This window comes from Tachysurus vachellii, chromosome 23 (genome assembly GCF_030014155.1).
Source record: "Tachysurus vachellii isolate PV-2020 chromosome 23, HZAU_Pvac_v1, whole genome shotgun sequence".
NCBI lineage: Eukaryota > Metazoa > Chordata > Actinopteri > Siluriformes > Bagridae > Tachysurus > Tachysurus vachellii.
This window is the reverse complement of record NC_083482.1, coordinates 1,110,838-1,124,889: the sequence shown is the minus strand read 5'-3', so window position 1 is coordinate 1,124,889 and position 14,052 is coordinate 1,110,838. Positions and strand designations below refer to the sequence as shown.

Genomic DNA, 14,052 nt, shown 5'->3' with positions numbered 1-14,052 from the left:
CTCTCTCACATACACACACACACACACACACACACACACACACACACACACACACACACACACACACACACACACGCACACTTTGTGTTTAGCCATTAGCTCTCACCTCCGATTCATCAGGCCTTTGTAGGTATCAGTCTGGAATTGGACCCTTGACAGTGTAGAATCATTGAAGGTGATGTGTGTGTGTGTGTGTGTGTGTGTGTGTTTGTGTGTACTTTGTAATTAATAATTACAGAAATCACCATTAACCATCATTCTCTCTCTAAGCATCTTCTTGATGAGATGATGCAAACATGCTGAATTACACACACACACACAGTGTTACAGTAAACACACATTGTTTGGTTTCATATTAGCCAGTTACAGCTTATTGGATGTAAATCTCCACAACTTGCCAAAACGCTAACTTTCTCTCTAACACACACTGGTAAAAATCTATAGAGGAACTTTATTGCTTGTGGCTGAGGATGGAAAGTAATTACAGCTTTTATAAGGTTATCAATTCCTCCGACTTCATTTCTATTGATCGGAGCAGTTTAAACTACAGCACAGATAATCAGCTGTGTGTGTATGTGTGTGTGTCAGCCATGATGATGCTCAGACAGCTAGCTCTTCTGGATCTGTTTCAAAACACTCAGTGACATTTTCACCTAATTAATTGTTAATAAATTATTAACAGGTCACATATTAGCAACATTAGCCTTAGTATAAAAATAAAGACTCAAGCTTCACACACTGAACAAGTCTCAGCTCGTTGTCTGTGTTTGTGCTGAACTTCCTCCATCATAAACTTCCATTCAGTTTCATCTCAACTGCTTAATTTTCATGGTGCAGGAGTGGAGAGCAGAGAAATCTGGATTTAATCCACACTCGCTGTTTAAAATCCACCCTCTGGACACACACACACACACACACAGAGCTGCTTAATGAAAATTAGAAAACGACTCCAATCCGCCGTAAGCTGCTTGGTTTAATCACGTTAATGTGTATTATTAAACTGCAGACCACTCGCAGGCTTTATTTCCAGATGTTGTGAAGAAAAGCCTCATTTTACTGGCTTTAAATCTCGCTTCATTACACTATGTCACTTCACCAAAAAATAACAAAAACAAACATCGTTTGCTTCATTTAATAAAGAGTTGTGTTGTTAAAATCAGGTCATCGGCGGTTTACTGAACATTGTCGACTCTGACAGGTCACTGAATTATTAAACCACCTTAACGCTGGTTACAGAGAAGCTTTAAATCATGATGAAGCACATTTTTGTTTTTATGTACAAAAGATCTCAACACTGAGACACTCACTCACTCTCACTCATCTTCTACCGCTTATCCGAACTACCTCGGGTCACGGGGAGCCTGTGCCTATCTCAGGCGTCATCGGGCATCAAGGCAGGATACACCATGGACGGAGTGCCAACCCATCACAGGGCACACACACACACTCTCATTCACTCACACAATCACACACTACGGACAATTTTTCCAGAGATGCCAATCAACCTACCATGCATGTCTTTGGACCGGGGGAGGAAACCGGAGTACCTGGAGGAACCCCCCGAGGCACGGGGAGAACATGCAAACTCCACACACACAAGGTGGAGGCGGGAATCGAACCCCCAACCCTGGAGGTGTGAGGCGAACGTGCTAACCACTAAGCCACCGTGCCCCCCACACTGAGACACTGACGAGTGTCTAATGAAAAGAGCCTAAACACTACTTGATAAGGTATAAAGGAAGCTTTGTGACTGTGGAGTAAGTCTGGATGTGCAGCGGTGACATGTCTTGGTGTGATTATTGATTCCAGTCTCTCATCTGAAGCTCATGTCAATAATATTAGCAGCAAAGCCTTCACTCATCTTTATATCTAGGATAAAAACCAGAAGAGCTTTTACATGCTGTTACATTTTGTTGTGTGGGATTCTGTAAAGCTCACAGTTTAAACAGAACAATCTACCACATGACTTCAGTGGATTCATCTTCAGTTAGATAAAAACACAAAGTTTTCTGTCACACCAGGATTTGGAGATTTTTCCCTCACTCCTCTTTACAGAACTGTTCATTCCAAAACTTTAGGTCAGAGATTTCACTTCTCCAGACCATCCACCTTGTTCCTATTAATCCAGCCCATGCTCATTTTTAACCTTCTTCTTCTCCGTCATTCTCTTGTAGGGATCTGAATTTCCAACCCATTTTCAGATGATTTGCAGATTTCATCGTTCCCCAGAATCTCCCATTGCTTCATCCTACCTTCACTCTTCTCTCAGCTGTTCTGAGAAACATTCCCAACATCATGCTTCCACCACCATGCTTCACAGTCCAGATTTCCAGGTTTTTTCTTGTTTCTTTGTTGTTTCTTTAGTTTGTTGCAGGCGTTTTTTTTTTTTTTTTTTTTTGTGTGTGTAAACTTCATACCACACTCTAGATGAACCTTTTAGAGACCTGGACTTCTTCTTTCCACCATACAGGCCAGATGTGCAGAACTTTACTTAGTGTTGTGTGATGTACCTTTTCATCTGTTGGCCATAAATTCCTGTAGATCTTTCAAAGTTTGGTTCCTGGTTGTGTCTTCTTTCTGACTCATCTAGCTTTGATGGACGCCCAGGCTGTGAGCGGTGCCATGCACTTTCGTCTTCTTAATAATGGACTTAACAAGTACCCCAGGGAATCTTCAAAGCCTCAGAAATCTTTTTTATGTCCCTTACCTGCGTTCGCTGAAGCTTTGGGAGGTCTTCAGAGTCCACATTGCTGCCTTGGTGTGGATCAGCCCTTAAAAACCAACAGGTTGCAGTAAACAGCTGCTTTTATTCAAGTTGTCGAGCTGATTGCTGTGATTTCATGCAGCTGTTGAAAAAAATCAATCGACCGTGTGACCTTGAAGGCAGTGAGTTATTCCTGAGACTCTATAAAGGATGCCGAAGTGAAGGCGATGTATGTAGAGCAAAAACCAGGATATTATTGTGTTCCTTTTTAAAGACTGTTAGAAACATTTATTGTTTTTTTTATATATATAATTTAAAGGTGTGTATTTATCAGTTTATCCATTTTATCTTCTCTATTATCATTTCTGTCTTTTTTTGTCACATTTTGAAACTTCAAAATCTTAAAAAGTTAAAAAAAACAAGCTAACAACAAAAAAAAGAGTTTAATCAGTTCAACGCTGATCTTATCCACAGGCTGCAGTCAAAGTCATAATTTATAGGATTGTTTTATCTTTTTGTCCTCTCTTTATGTGTGAGACGAAGCCTTCAAAAGTCCAGGCTGCTTTTTTTTTTTTTAAGTGCATTAACAAAAAGATATTAGAAGATTAATAAAACATTGGCACGAGTGAAAGGAACATTTTCTGTCCCGCTGAATATTTGATGTGTGCAGATTGGACATGGTTAGGATGAAGGAGCTGTTAAAGGCAGAGACACAGATGAAATAAAGATGGTTTGATGAAATAAAAAAATGTCGCTTAATTTAAAAAATAAAGTTTTTATCCAGTAAAGACCAAAACTTTAAGTGCACGACCAAAATATTTATAATTCCCGATTTCAGCCAATCAGGACTCAAATTCATGATGTCGAGCAAAGAAATGAAGAGAAAAAAACTGATGGATTTTTAAAAAATAATCTTCTGGACTTTAAAAAGATGACAGCGGACAGAAAGGACACAGAAATGTGATAAAAGTCCGTAATCAAGCAGGAGACGTTGTGAAGACGTTATGATGATGATCACAGATCTGAAGTGGAGAAAATTTTCTATTAGAATCTATAAACGTTTTTAACACACACACAAACACACACACACACACACACACACCTCACACACACACACATACACACCCCACACACCCACACATACACACACACACATATACACACACATACACAGACACACACACACACCCCACACACACACACACCCACACACACACACACACCCCACACACACATATACAAACACACATACACACATATATACACACACATACACAGACACACACACACACACACACACACACACATACACAGACACACACAAACACCCCCCCCACACACACACACCCACATATACAAACACACACATACACACACACCCACACACACACATATACACACACACATACACACCCCACACACACATATACAAACACACACATACACACACCCACACATACACACACACACACACACACACACACTGTCACAGATTATTAACTAAAATAAATCAGTTCATATTTTACATCTGTTTATGTATGTATATACTTTATATAACAGAGGCACCTAAGAGTTTATTGTACAAGTGATAGTACAGTACAGTAATAATAATAACTAGAATTATTTTTATTGTCACGCTTCCTTTTTGTGTCACACTTACTGCATGCTGACGAATAAAAGCTTTGGAATCAAAATGAATAAAACAACTCATGAGATGAATCTCGTCACACTTTTTCTATTATGTTAAATAACACTTGTAAGAGGACGTGCAGAGAGCTGCTTGTGTGTCCTGGGATTATTCTACTAATAATATCTGCACAATTCCAATTGTATTGAACGAATAAAAATGCCTCTGTGAATAAAATCAACAAACACAGATTCAGCTCCATACAGATAGAGGATCTTGGCTCAAGCAGCAGAGTGATATTCAAGTCCATTCAGTCAAATAAATGAATCAGTGAGTCAGAATCAAAATGATTCAGTGAGTCAGAATCAAAATGATCGTGAATGTATTCTTGTATTACTGTTTGTTCTTAATGGTTTCACTGGAGCCGTGATGTAAGACAGTTCACATACAGACCAATAATATGATTCTGATTTAGATTCTGATTAAGTGAGTATGAATCCAGGTGAATTGAATACCTTCATCTGAGGAGTCAAACAGTTCCTGTTTCGGATCTTCTGTTTCTTTTGGCTCGTGTGTGTAATATGTTCCTCTCTTGCCAAACATGTGTCGGAAAATGACGAAAAGGATAAGTAGCACAATCAGTAATGAAAAACCCGCTACTGCAAAACACACACACACACACACAAAATCTTATATCACGCAAGTTTTCAAAAACAAAACCTAAAAAAGAGCTCTTACCAAACACAAACACTCCAGCTAAGTCATCATGAGTGGCAGAGGAACCTGAAACGTTTAAAAAATACTCATTAAAAACTAAAATGTAAAAAAATCTATTAGAAATAGATATGTATTTAAGATCAGCATAACCAGTGATACTACAAGGTTGAGCTAAGTTTCAGATTACGGACAGAAGAACATTACTGATCAGGGTGGTGATGCATTTGTTTCTTTCCCTGACGTAAATGTAATGTTTCTGATTAAAGGTGGGGTCTCCGTTGTTTGAAAGCCAATGTTGACATTTGAAATCACCAAAACAAACACGCCCCTAACCCAAATGGGTCCCACCCCTGTATTGATAGCTCCGCCCACACATACATACATAACCCAGGCAACTACTGGAAAGAAATGTGTCTTTATCATAGCTGAAGTGAAGAACAATACGATTGTAGATAAACAAACAAACAAAAATGACACACAAGCATAATCATGTAAAGGACAAAGGCATATATTAGTTCTGTGTAACAAAACAAAACCAACGTTACTCACCTATCGAGAAGGAAAAACGCGCCTCGGCGTCTTAAGTAAAGTTGGTTACATATTCACAGATTGGAGTTTCCCGAGTCAATAACTCCTGAGCTAAACACTGTTACTACACAAAACACGGTTGTAGCTGCGTCTCTACATTACTACGATAGAAAAGAGGTGTTATTTGTGTAGTAACAGTGTTTAGCTCAGGAGTTATTGACTCAGGAAACTCCAATCTGTGAATATGTGACCAACTTCCTGCTCCTTCAGTTCTCTCCAGCGCTGGAAAGCTGATCCTATATTAACACGTCCTACTTCTTACCTTATCGTAAGTCTTTCTTCTCTTTCTTTCTTTGTTTTTATCCTCCATGTCAATGTTAAAACTGCTTTCTGCTAATGTCACACTTGCGCACTGAACACTCTCTCCGCCCACATTGACAAGACACGCCCCTTTCTGCTCATTGGCTACACGTTTGTTTTGTCTTTGTTTAGTTTGTCGTCCCAACTCAGTTTTCTGAAGTGTTTCTCAAAAATCAGAGACCCCACCTTTAATGTTTATTTATTTACACACAGTAGTGATGTTTACTGATCTCTGTAATTGAACTCAATCTACTTCTGATCCACTAGTCAGGATGAATCCTGTTTCTTTTACATGCTCATTCATTAGGTGGAACTAAATAGTGCTTACTTTAGATTCCAACCCCTTTGTATTGTCAGCAAGTGTACGAGTATTGACACCCACGACTGTGTTTGGGTTCCTATCTATAAAACTATCTACTATCGTCTAGCTCATAAAACAAACTATTTTACCTTAGTATAAAGAGATGTGTAGTGTGTTGTACATACTGATACTCACCCGTCTGAACTGTGACATAGGGGTTCATTTCTGCTCCTGCAGTGGAACAAATGCATGTGTTTAATGTAAATTCATATTATTATCATGAATCCCAAATACCTTACTGTTACTACACTACACCACATATGGTCACTACATAGTGCATACCATAACTGTGTTATAATGCTACATAGTGTATAGCTACATAGAGTGTGTGTAGTGTAGTGCAGAGTAGTGTAGAGTAGTGCAGTGCAGTATAGTATAGTGTATAATAGAGTATTGTGGTGTTAAGGTTTGTGCCAGGTAGTGTAGAGAAGTGCATTGTTGTGTAGAGCAGTGCAATGTTGTGTAGTACAGTGTAGTGTTGTGTAGAGTAGTGCAGTGTTGTGTAGAGCAGTGCAGTGTTGTGTAGTACAGTGTAGTGTAGAGTAGTGCAGTGTTGTGTAGAGCAGTGCAATGTTGTGTAGTACAGTGTAGTGTTGTGTAGAGTAGTGCAGTGTTGTGTAGAGCAGTGCAGTGTTGTGAAGTACAGTGTAGTGTAGAGTAGTGCAGTGTTGTGTAGAGCCGTGTAGTGTAGAGTAGTGTAGTGTTGTGTAGTACAGTGTAGTGTAGAGTAGTGCAGTGTTGTGTAGAGCCGTGTAGTGAAGAGTAGTGTAGTGTTGTGTAGTACAGTGTAGTGTAGAGTAGTGCAGTGTTGTGTAGTACAGTGAAGTGTAGAGCAGTGCAGTGTTGTGTAGTACAGTGTTGTGTAGTACAGTGTTGTGTAGTACAGTGTAGTGTAGAGTAGTGCAGTGTTGTGTAGTACAGTGTAGTGTAGAGTAGTGCAGTGTTGTGTAGTACAGTGTAGTGTAGAGTAGTGCAGTGTTGTGTAGTACAGTGTAGTGTAGAGTAGTGCAGTGTTGTGTAGTACAGTGTAGTGTAGAGTAGTGCAGTATAGTATAAAGTAGTACAGAGTATCGCGTGTGTTTGGGTTACTAATAGCTTTTAAAACAAACTATTTTGCATCAGTATAAAGAGATGTGTAGTGTGTTGTCCATATACTCAATGCTTGGAGTTTGTCAGAATTTGTCAGAGTTTTTGTGTCCACCTGCCTCCTGGGGATTCACCACAAGTTCTCACTGGGATTAAGTCCTGGGGAGTTTCCTGGCTATGGACCTAAAATGTCGATGTTTTGTTCCCTGAGACACTTAGTTATCACTTTTGCCTTTTAGCGAGGTGCTCCATCATGCTGGAGAAGGCATTGTTCATCACTGTTCTTGGATGGTTGGGAGAAGTTGCTCTCTGAGGATGTTGTACCTGTTTGTTCCATTCTTTATTCATGGCTGTGTTCTTGGCTGAGAAGTGACCCCAAACGTGAATGGTCTATGGATGCTCTACTGTTGGCATGACACAGGACAGATTTTGGCACTCACTTTTTCTTCTCTGGACAAGCTTTTTTTTGGATGCCCCCAACAATTGGAAAGGGGATTCATCAAAGAACATGACTTTACCTCAGTCCTCAGCACTTGCTCAGAAAGATTCGGTCCTTGTTCAGTCTGTTTTTATTTCAAGACTGGACTACTATAGTTCTCCCCTTGCAGGTCTACTGTACCTCTGAACCCAATTCAGCCTCTACAATGATCCAACATACCATCCCACTGTAGCTCTCCCTCCAATAAACACTGTAACTTTTATTGTAGTGTAGTGCAATGTAATGTGTAATAAATGCTCTATGTACTCACTCTCAGGAATCAAGGTCCTGTGTATGGGACCTAAAAAGAAAACCAGTTGATGTGTTAATATTTTCCTACAAAACCACAAATAAACAGCAGTTAGCTTTTCTACCGCTTATCTGGGGCCGGGTCGCGGGGGCAGCAGTCTAAGCAGGGACGCCCAGACTTTCCTCTCCCCAGACACTTCCTCCAGCTCTTCCGGAGGAATACCGAGGCGTTCCCAGGCCAGCCGAGAGACATAGTCCCACCAGCGTGTCCTAGGTCTTCCCCGGGGCCTCCTCCCGGTTGGACATGCCCGGAACACCTCCCCAGGGAGGCGTCCAGGAGGCATCCGGAACAGATGCCCGAGCCACCTTAGCTGACTCCTCTCGATGTGGAGGAGCAGCGGCTCTACTCTTAGCTCCTCCCGGGTGACCGAGCTCCTCACCCTGTCTCTAAGGGAGCGCCCAGCCACCCTGCAGAGGAAACTCATTTCGGCCGCCTGTATCCGGGATCTTGTCCTTTCGGTCATGACCCAAAGCTCATGACCATAGGTGAGGGTAGGAACGTAGATCGACTGGTAAATAGAGAGCTTCGCCTTGCGGCTCAGCTCTTTCTTCACCACAACAGACCAGTATATCGACCGCATCACTGCAGAAGATGCACCGATCCGCCTGTCGATCTCCTGCTCCATCCTTCCCTCACTCGTGAACAAGACCCCAAGATACTTAAACTCCTCCACTTGAGGCAGGAGCTCTCCACCAACCTGAAGGGGACAAGCCACCCTTTTGAGAACCATGGCCTCGGACTTGGAGGTGCTGATTCTCATCCCCGCCACTTCACACTCGGCTGCAAACTGTCCCAGTGCACGCTGAAGGTCCTGATTTGAGGAAGCCAACAGGACAACATCATCTGCAAAAAGCATAGACGAAATCCTGTGGTCCCCAAACCGGACTCCCTCCGGCCCCCGACTGCGCCTAGAAATCCTGTCCATATAGATAATGAACAGGACCGGTGACAAAGGGCAGCCCTGCCGGAGTCCAACATGCACCGCGAACAAGTCTGACTTACTGCCGGCCATGTGAACCAAACTCCTGCTCCGGTCATATAGGGACCGGACAGCCCTTAGCAGAGGGCCCCGGACCCCATACTCCCAGAGCACCCCCCACAGGTCACCACGAGGGACACAGTCGAATGCCTTCTCCAGATTCACAAAGCACATGTGGACTGGTTGGGCAAACTCCCATGAACCCTCCAGCAACCTGGCGAGGGTATAGAGATGGTCCAGTGTTCCACGACCGGGACGAAACCCGCATTGTTCCTCCTGAATCCGAGGTTCGACTATCGGCCGAATTCTCCTCTCCAGTACCCTGGCATAGACTTTTCCGGGGAGGCTGAGGAGTGTGATCCCCCTGTAGTTGGAACACACCCTCCGGTCCCCCTTCTTAAACAGAGGGACCACCACCCCAGTCTGCCAGTCCAGAGGCACTGTCCCCAGCCTCCATGTGACATTGCAGAGGCGTGTCAACCAACACAGCCCTACAACATCCAGAGACTTGAGGTACTCAGGGCAGATCTCATCCACCCCCGGTGCCTTGCCACCGAGGAGCTTCTCAACTACCTCAGTGACCTCAGCTTGGGGGATCGACGAGTCCACAACTGAGCCCTCGGCCTCTGCTTCCTCAATGGAAGACATGTCGGTGGGGTTGAGGAGAACCTCGAAGTACTTCTTCCACCGTCCGAGGATGTCCCCAGTCGAAGTCAGCAGATTCCCACTCCCACTGTAAACAGCGTGAGCAGGGCACTGCTTCCCCCTCCTGAGGCGCCGGACGGTTTGCCAGAATTTCTTCGAGGCCAACCGATAGTCCTTCTCCATGGCCTCACCGAACTCCTCCCAGACCCGAGTTTTTGCCTCCGCAACCACCTGGGCTGAAGCTCGCTTGGCCCCCCGGTACCTATCAGCTGCCTCCGGAGTCCCCCGAGCCAACCAGGCTCGATAGGACTCCTTCTTCAGCTTGATGGCATCCCTTACTTCCGGGATCCACCACCGGGTTCGGGGATTGCCGCCACGACAGGCACCGAAGACCTTATGGCCACAGCTCCGAGCGGCTGCGTCGACAATGGAGGTGGAGAACATGGTCCACTCGGACTCAATGTCTCCAACCTCCCTCGGGATCTGGTTGAAGCTCTGCCGGAGGTGGGAGTTGAAGTTCTCTCTGACTGGAGACTCTGTCAAACGTTCCCAGCAGACCCTCACAGTACGTTTGGGTCTGCCAAGTCTGTCCAACTTCCTCCCCCGCCATCGGATCCAACTCACCAAAAGGTGGTGATCAGTTGACAGCTCCGCCCCTCTCTTCACCCGAGAGTCCAAGACATATGGCCGGAGGTCAGATGAAACAACCACAAAGTCGATCATCGACCTCCGACCTAGGGTGTCCTGGTGCCATATATACTGATGGACACCCTTATGCTTGAACATGGTGTTCGTTATGGACAAACTGTGACTAGCACAGAAGTCCAATAACAGAACACCACTCGGGTTCAGGTCGGGGGGCCGTTCCTCCCAATCACGCCCCTCCAGGTGTCACTGTCGCTGCCCACATGAGCGTTGAAGTCCCCCAGTAGAACGATGGAGTCCCCGGTTGGAGCACTTTCCAGCACCACTTCCAGAGACGCCAAAAAGGTCGGGTACGCTACACTGCCATTTGGCCCGTAAGCACAAATAACAATGAGAGACCTATCCCCGACCCGCAGGCGCAGGGAAACGACCCTCTCGTTCACCGGGGTGAACTCCAACACATGGTTGCTAAGCTGGGGGGCTATGAGCAAGCCCACACCAGCCCGCCGCCTCTCACCGCGGGCAACTTCAGAGTAGTAGAGAGTCCAGCCTCTCTCAAGGAGTTGGGTTCCAGAGCCCAAGCTGTGCGTGGAGGCAAGCCCAACTATCTCTAGTCGGTATCTCTCAACCTCCCGCACCAGCTCAGGCTCCTTCCCCCCCAGCGAGGTGACATTCCATGTCCCTAGAGCCAGATTCCATGTCCGGGGATTGGGTCGCCGAGGCCCCCGCCTTCGACTGCCAACCAATCCACATTGCACCAGCCCCTTACAGTCCCTCCTGCAGGTGGTGGGCCCACAGGAGATCGGCCCCACGTTGCTCCTTTGGGCTGAGCCCGGCCAGGCCCCGTGGGGTAAGACCCGGCCACCAGGCGCTGGCTCCAGAGTGGGGCCCCGGTTGCGCCATACCGGCCGACGTCACGGACCTTGTTATTAAATCACTCATAAGGGGTATTTGAACCGCTCTTGGTCTGGCCTGTCACCCAGAACCTGTTTGCCTTGGGAGACCCTACCAGGGGCAGAAAGCCCCAGACAACATAGCTCCTAGGATCATTCAGGCATGCAAACCCCTCCACCACAATAAGGTGGCGGTTCGAGGAGGGGCAAAATATATACATATAATATTGATAAGCATTTATGAGAGTAATAAAGAGTATGAATAACGGGTATTAATGTGTAGTGTAGTGTAGTGTAGTGTAGAGTAGTGTAATGTAGTGTAGTGTAATGTAGTGTAGAGTACTGTAATGTAGTGTAGTGTAATGTAGTGTAGTGTAATGTAGTGTAGTGTAATGTAGTGTAATGTAGTGTAGTGTAATGTAGTGTAATGTAGTGTAGTGTAGTGTAGAGTAGTGTAGTGTAATGTAGTGTAGTGTAGAGCAGTGTAGTGTAATGTAGTGTAATGTAGTGTAGTGTAGAGCAGTGTAGTGTAATGTAGTGTAATGTAGTATAATGTAGTGTAGTGTAGTGTAGTGTAGTGTAATGTAATGTAGTGTAATGTAGTGTAGTGTAGTGTAGTGTAATGTAGTGTAGAGTAATGTAATGTAGTGTAGTGTAGTGTAGTGTAATGTAGTGTAATGTAGTGTAGTGTAATGTACTGTAGTGTAGTGTAGTGTAATGTAGTGTAGTGTAGTGTAATGTAGTGTAGTGTAGAGTAGTGTAGTGTAGTGTAGTGTAATGTAGTGTAGTGTAATGTAGTGTAATGTAGTGTAGTGTAGTATAGTGTAGAGTAGTGTGGTGTAATGTAGTGTAGTGTATGTAATGTATGCTCTATGTACTCACTCATATCAGTGAAGGTCCTGTCTTGTGTTCCTGCACTGGAATCTAAAAAATCACCAAATGTTGTGCTGACTGTTGATGCTGTAGACAAGATAAACACCAGTGAGGACACAGAGATTACAACACACACCTTACTGTTTACTACCTTACTGTTTTGTGTCAAGTCAAGTCAAGAAGCTTTTATTGTCATTACAACCATATAAAGCTGTTACAGTACACAGTGACATGAGACAACGTTTCTCCAGGATCAGGGTGTTACATAGAACAAAGACAGAGCTATAAGGATGGAGTGTAGTGTAGTGTAATGTAGTGTAGTGTAGTGTAGAGTAGTGTAGTGTAATGTAGTGTAGTGTAGTGTAGTGTAGTGTAGTGTAGTGTAGTGTAATGTAGTGTAGTGTAGTGTAATGTAGTGTAATGTAATGTAGTGTAGTGTAGTGTAGTGTAATGTAGTGTAATGTAGTGTAGTGTAGTGTAGTGTAATGTAGTGTAGTGTAGTGTAGTGTAGTGTAGTGTAATGTAGTGTAGTGTAGTGTAATGTAGTGCAGTGTAGTGTAGAGTAGTGTAGTGTAATGTAGTGTAGTGTAATGTAGTGTAGTGTAGTGTAGTGTAATGTAGTGTAGTGTAATGTAGTGTAGTGTAGTGTAATGTAGTGCAGTGTAGTGTAGAGTAGTGTAGTGTAATGTAGTGTAGTGTAATGTAGTGTAGTGTAGTGTAGTGTAATGTAGTGTAGTGTAGTGTAATGTAGTGTAGTGTAGTGTAATGTAGTGCAGTGTAGTGTAGAGTAGTGTAGTGTAATGTAGTGTAGTGTAGTGTAGTGTAATGTAGTGTAGTGTAATGTAGTGTAGTGTAATGTAGTGCAGTGTAATGTAGTGTAGTGTAGTTTAGTGTAGTGGAGTGTAGTATAGTGTAAAGTAGTGTAGTGTAGTTTAGTGTAATGTAGTGTAGTGTAGTGTAATGTAGTATAGTGTAGTGTAGTTTAATGTAGTGTAGTGTAATGTAGTGTAGTGTAGTGTAATGTAGTGTAATGTAGTGTAGTGTCATGTATGCTCTATGTACTCACTCATATCAGTGAAGGTCCTGTCTTGTGTTCCTTCACTGGATTCTAAAAAATCACCAAATGCTGTGCTGACTGTTGATGCTGTAGACAAGATAAACACCAGTGAGGACACAGAGATTACAACACACACACCTTACTGTTCACTACCTTACTTTTTTGTGTCAAGTCAAGTCAAGAAGCTTTTATTGTCATTACAACCATATAAAGCTGTTACAGTACACAGTGACATGAGACAACGTTTCTCCAGGATCAGGGTGTTACATAGAACAAAGACAGAGCTATAAGGATGGAGTGTAGTGCAGTAGTGTAGTGTAGTGTAATGTAGTGTAGTGTAGTGTTGTGTAATGTAGTGCAGTGTAGTGTAGAGTAGTGTAGTGTAATGTAGTGCAGTGTATTGTAGAGTAGTGTAGTGTAATGTAGTGTAGTGTAGTGTATTGTAGTGTAGTGTAATGTAGTGTAGTGTAGTGTAGTGTAGTGTAGTGTAATGTAGTGCAGTGTAGTGTAGAGTAGTGTAGTGTAATGTAATTTAGTGTAATGTAGTGTAGTGTAGTGTAATGTAGTGTAATGTAGTCAAGAAGCTTTTATTGTCATTACAACCATATAAACCTGTTACAGTACACAGTGACATGAGACAACGTTTCTCCAGGATCAGGGTGTTACATAGAACAAAGACAGAGCTATAAGGATGGAGTGTAGTGTAGTGTAATGTAGTGTAGTGTAGTGTAGTGTAATGTAGTGTAATGTAGTGAAGTGTAGTGTAGTGTAATGTAGTGTAGTGTAATG

The 14,052-nt window shown here is 43.4% G+C and overlaps 1 protein-coding gene across 10 annotated transcripts in view; it reads right to left on the bottom strand.

The window, feature by feature from the left end:
- Positions 1 to 3,128: 3,128 nt before the first annotated feature.
- The window catches only part of LOC132838509 (probable syndecan), a 17,458-nt gene continuing 6,534 nt past the window's right edge, over positions 3,129 to 14,052 (bottom strand). Inside the window, exons 5-11 of one of the 10 annotated variants that reach the window (XM_060858843.1) lie at positions 13,273 to 13,350; positions 12,216 to 12,293; positions 8,133 to 8,162; positions 6,433 to 6,468; positions 5,070 to 5,114; positions 4,847 to 4,987; positions 3,129 to 3,726 (exon numbers count right to left, since the gene is read on the bottom strand). In XM_060858843.1, coding sequence (XP_060714826.1) covers positions 3,719 to 3,726; positions 4,847 to 4,987; positions 5,070 to 5,114; positions 6,433 to 6,468; positions 8,133 to 8,162; positions 12,216 to 12,293; positions 13,273 to 13,350 — 416 coding nt within the window. In that variant the 3' untranslated portion in view covers positions 3,129 to 3,718. Of the gene's footprint in view, positions 3,727 to 4,846; positions 5,115 to 6,432; positions 6,469 to 8,132; positions 8,163 to 12,215; positions 12,294 to 13,272; positions 13,351 to 14,052 lie in introns of all 10 variants that reach the window. The other 9 variants (XM_060858848.1, XM_060858842.1, XM_060858846.1 and 6 more) reach the window with 9 other exon arrangements.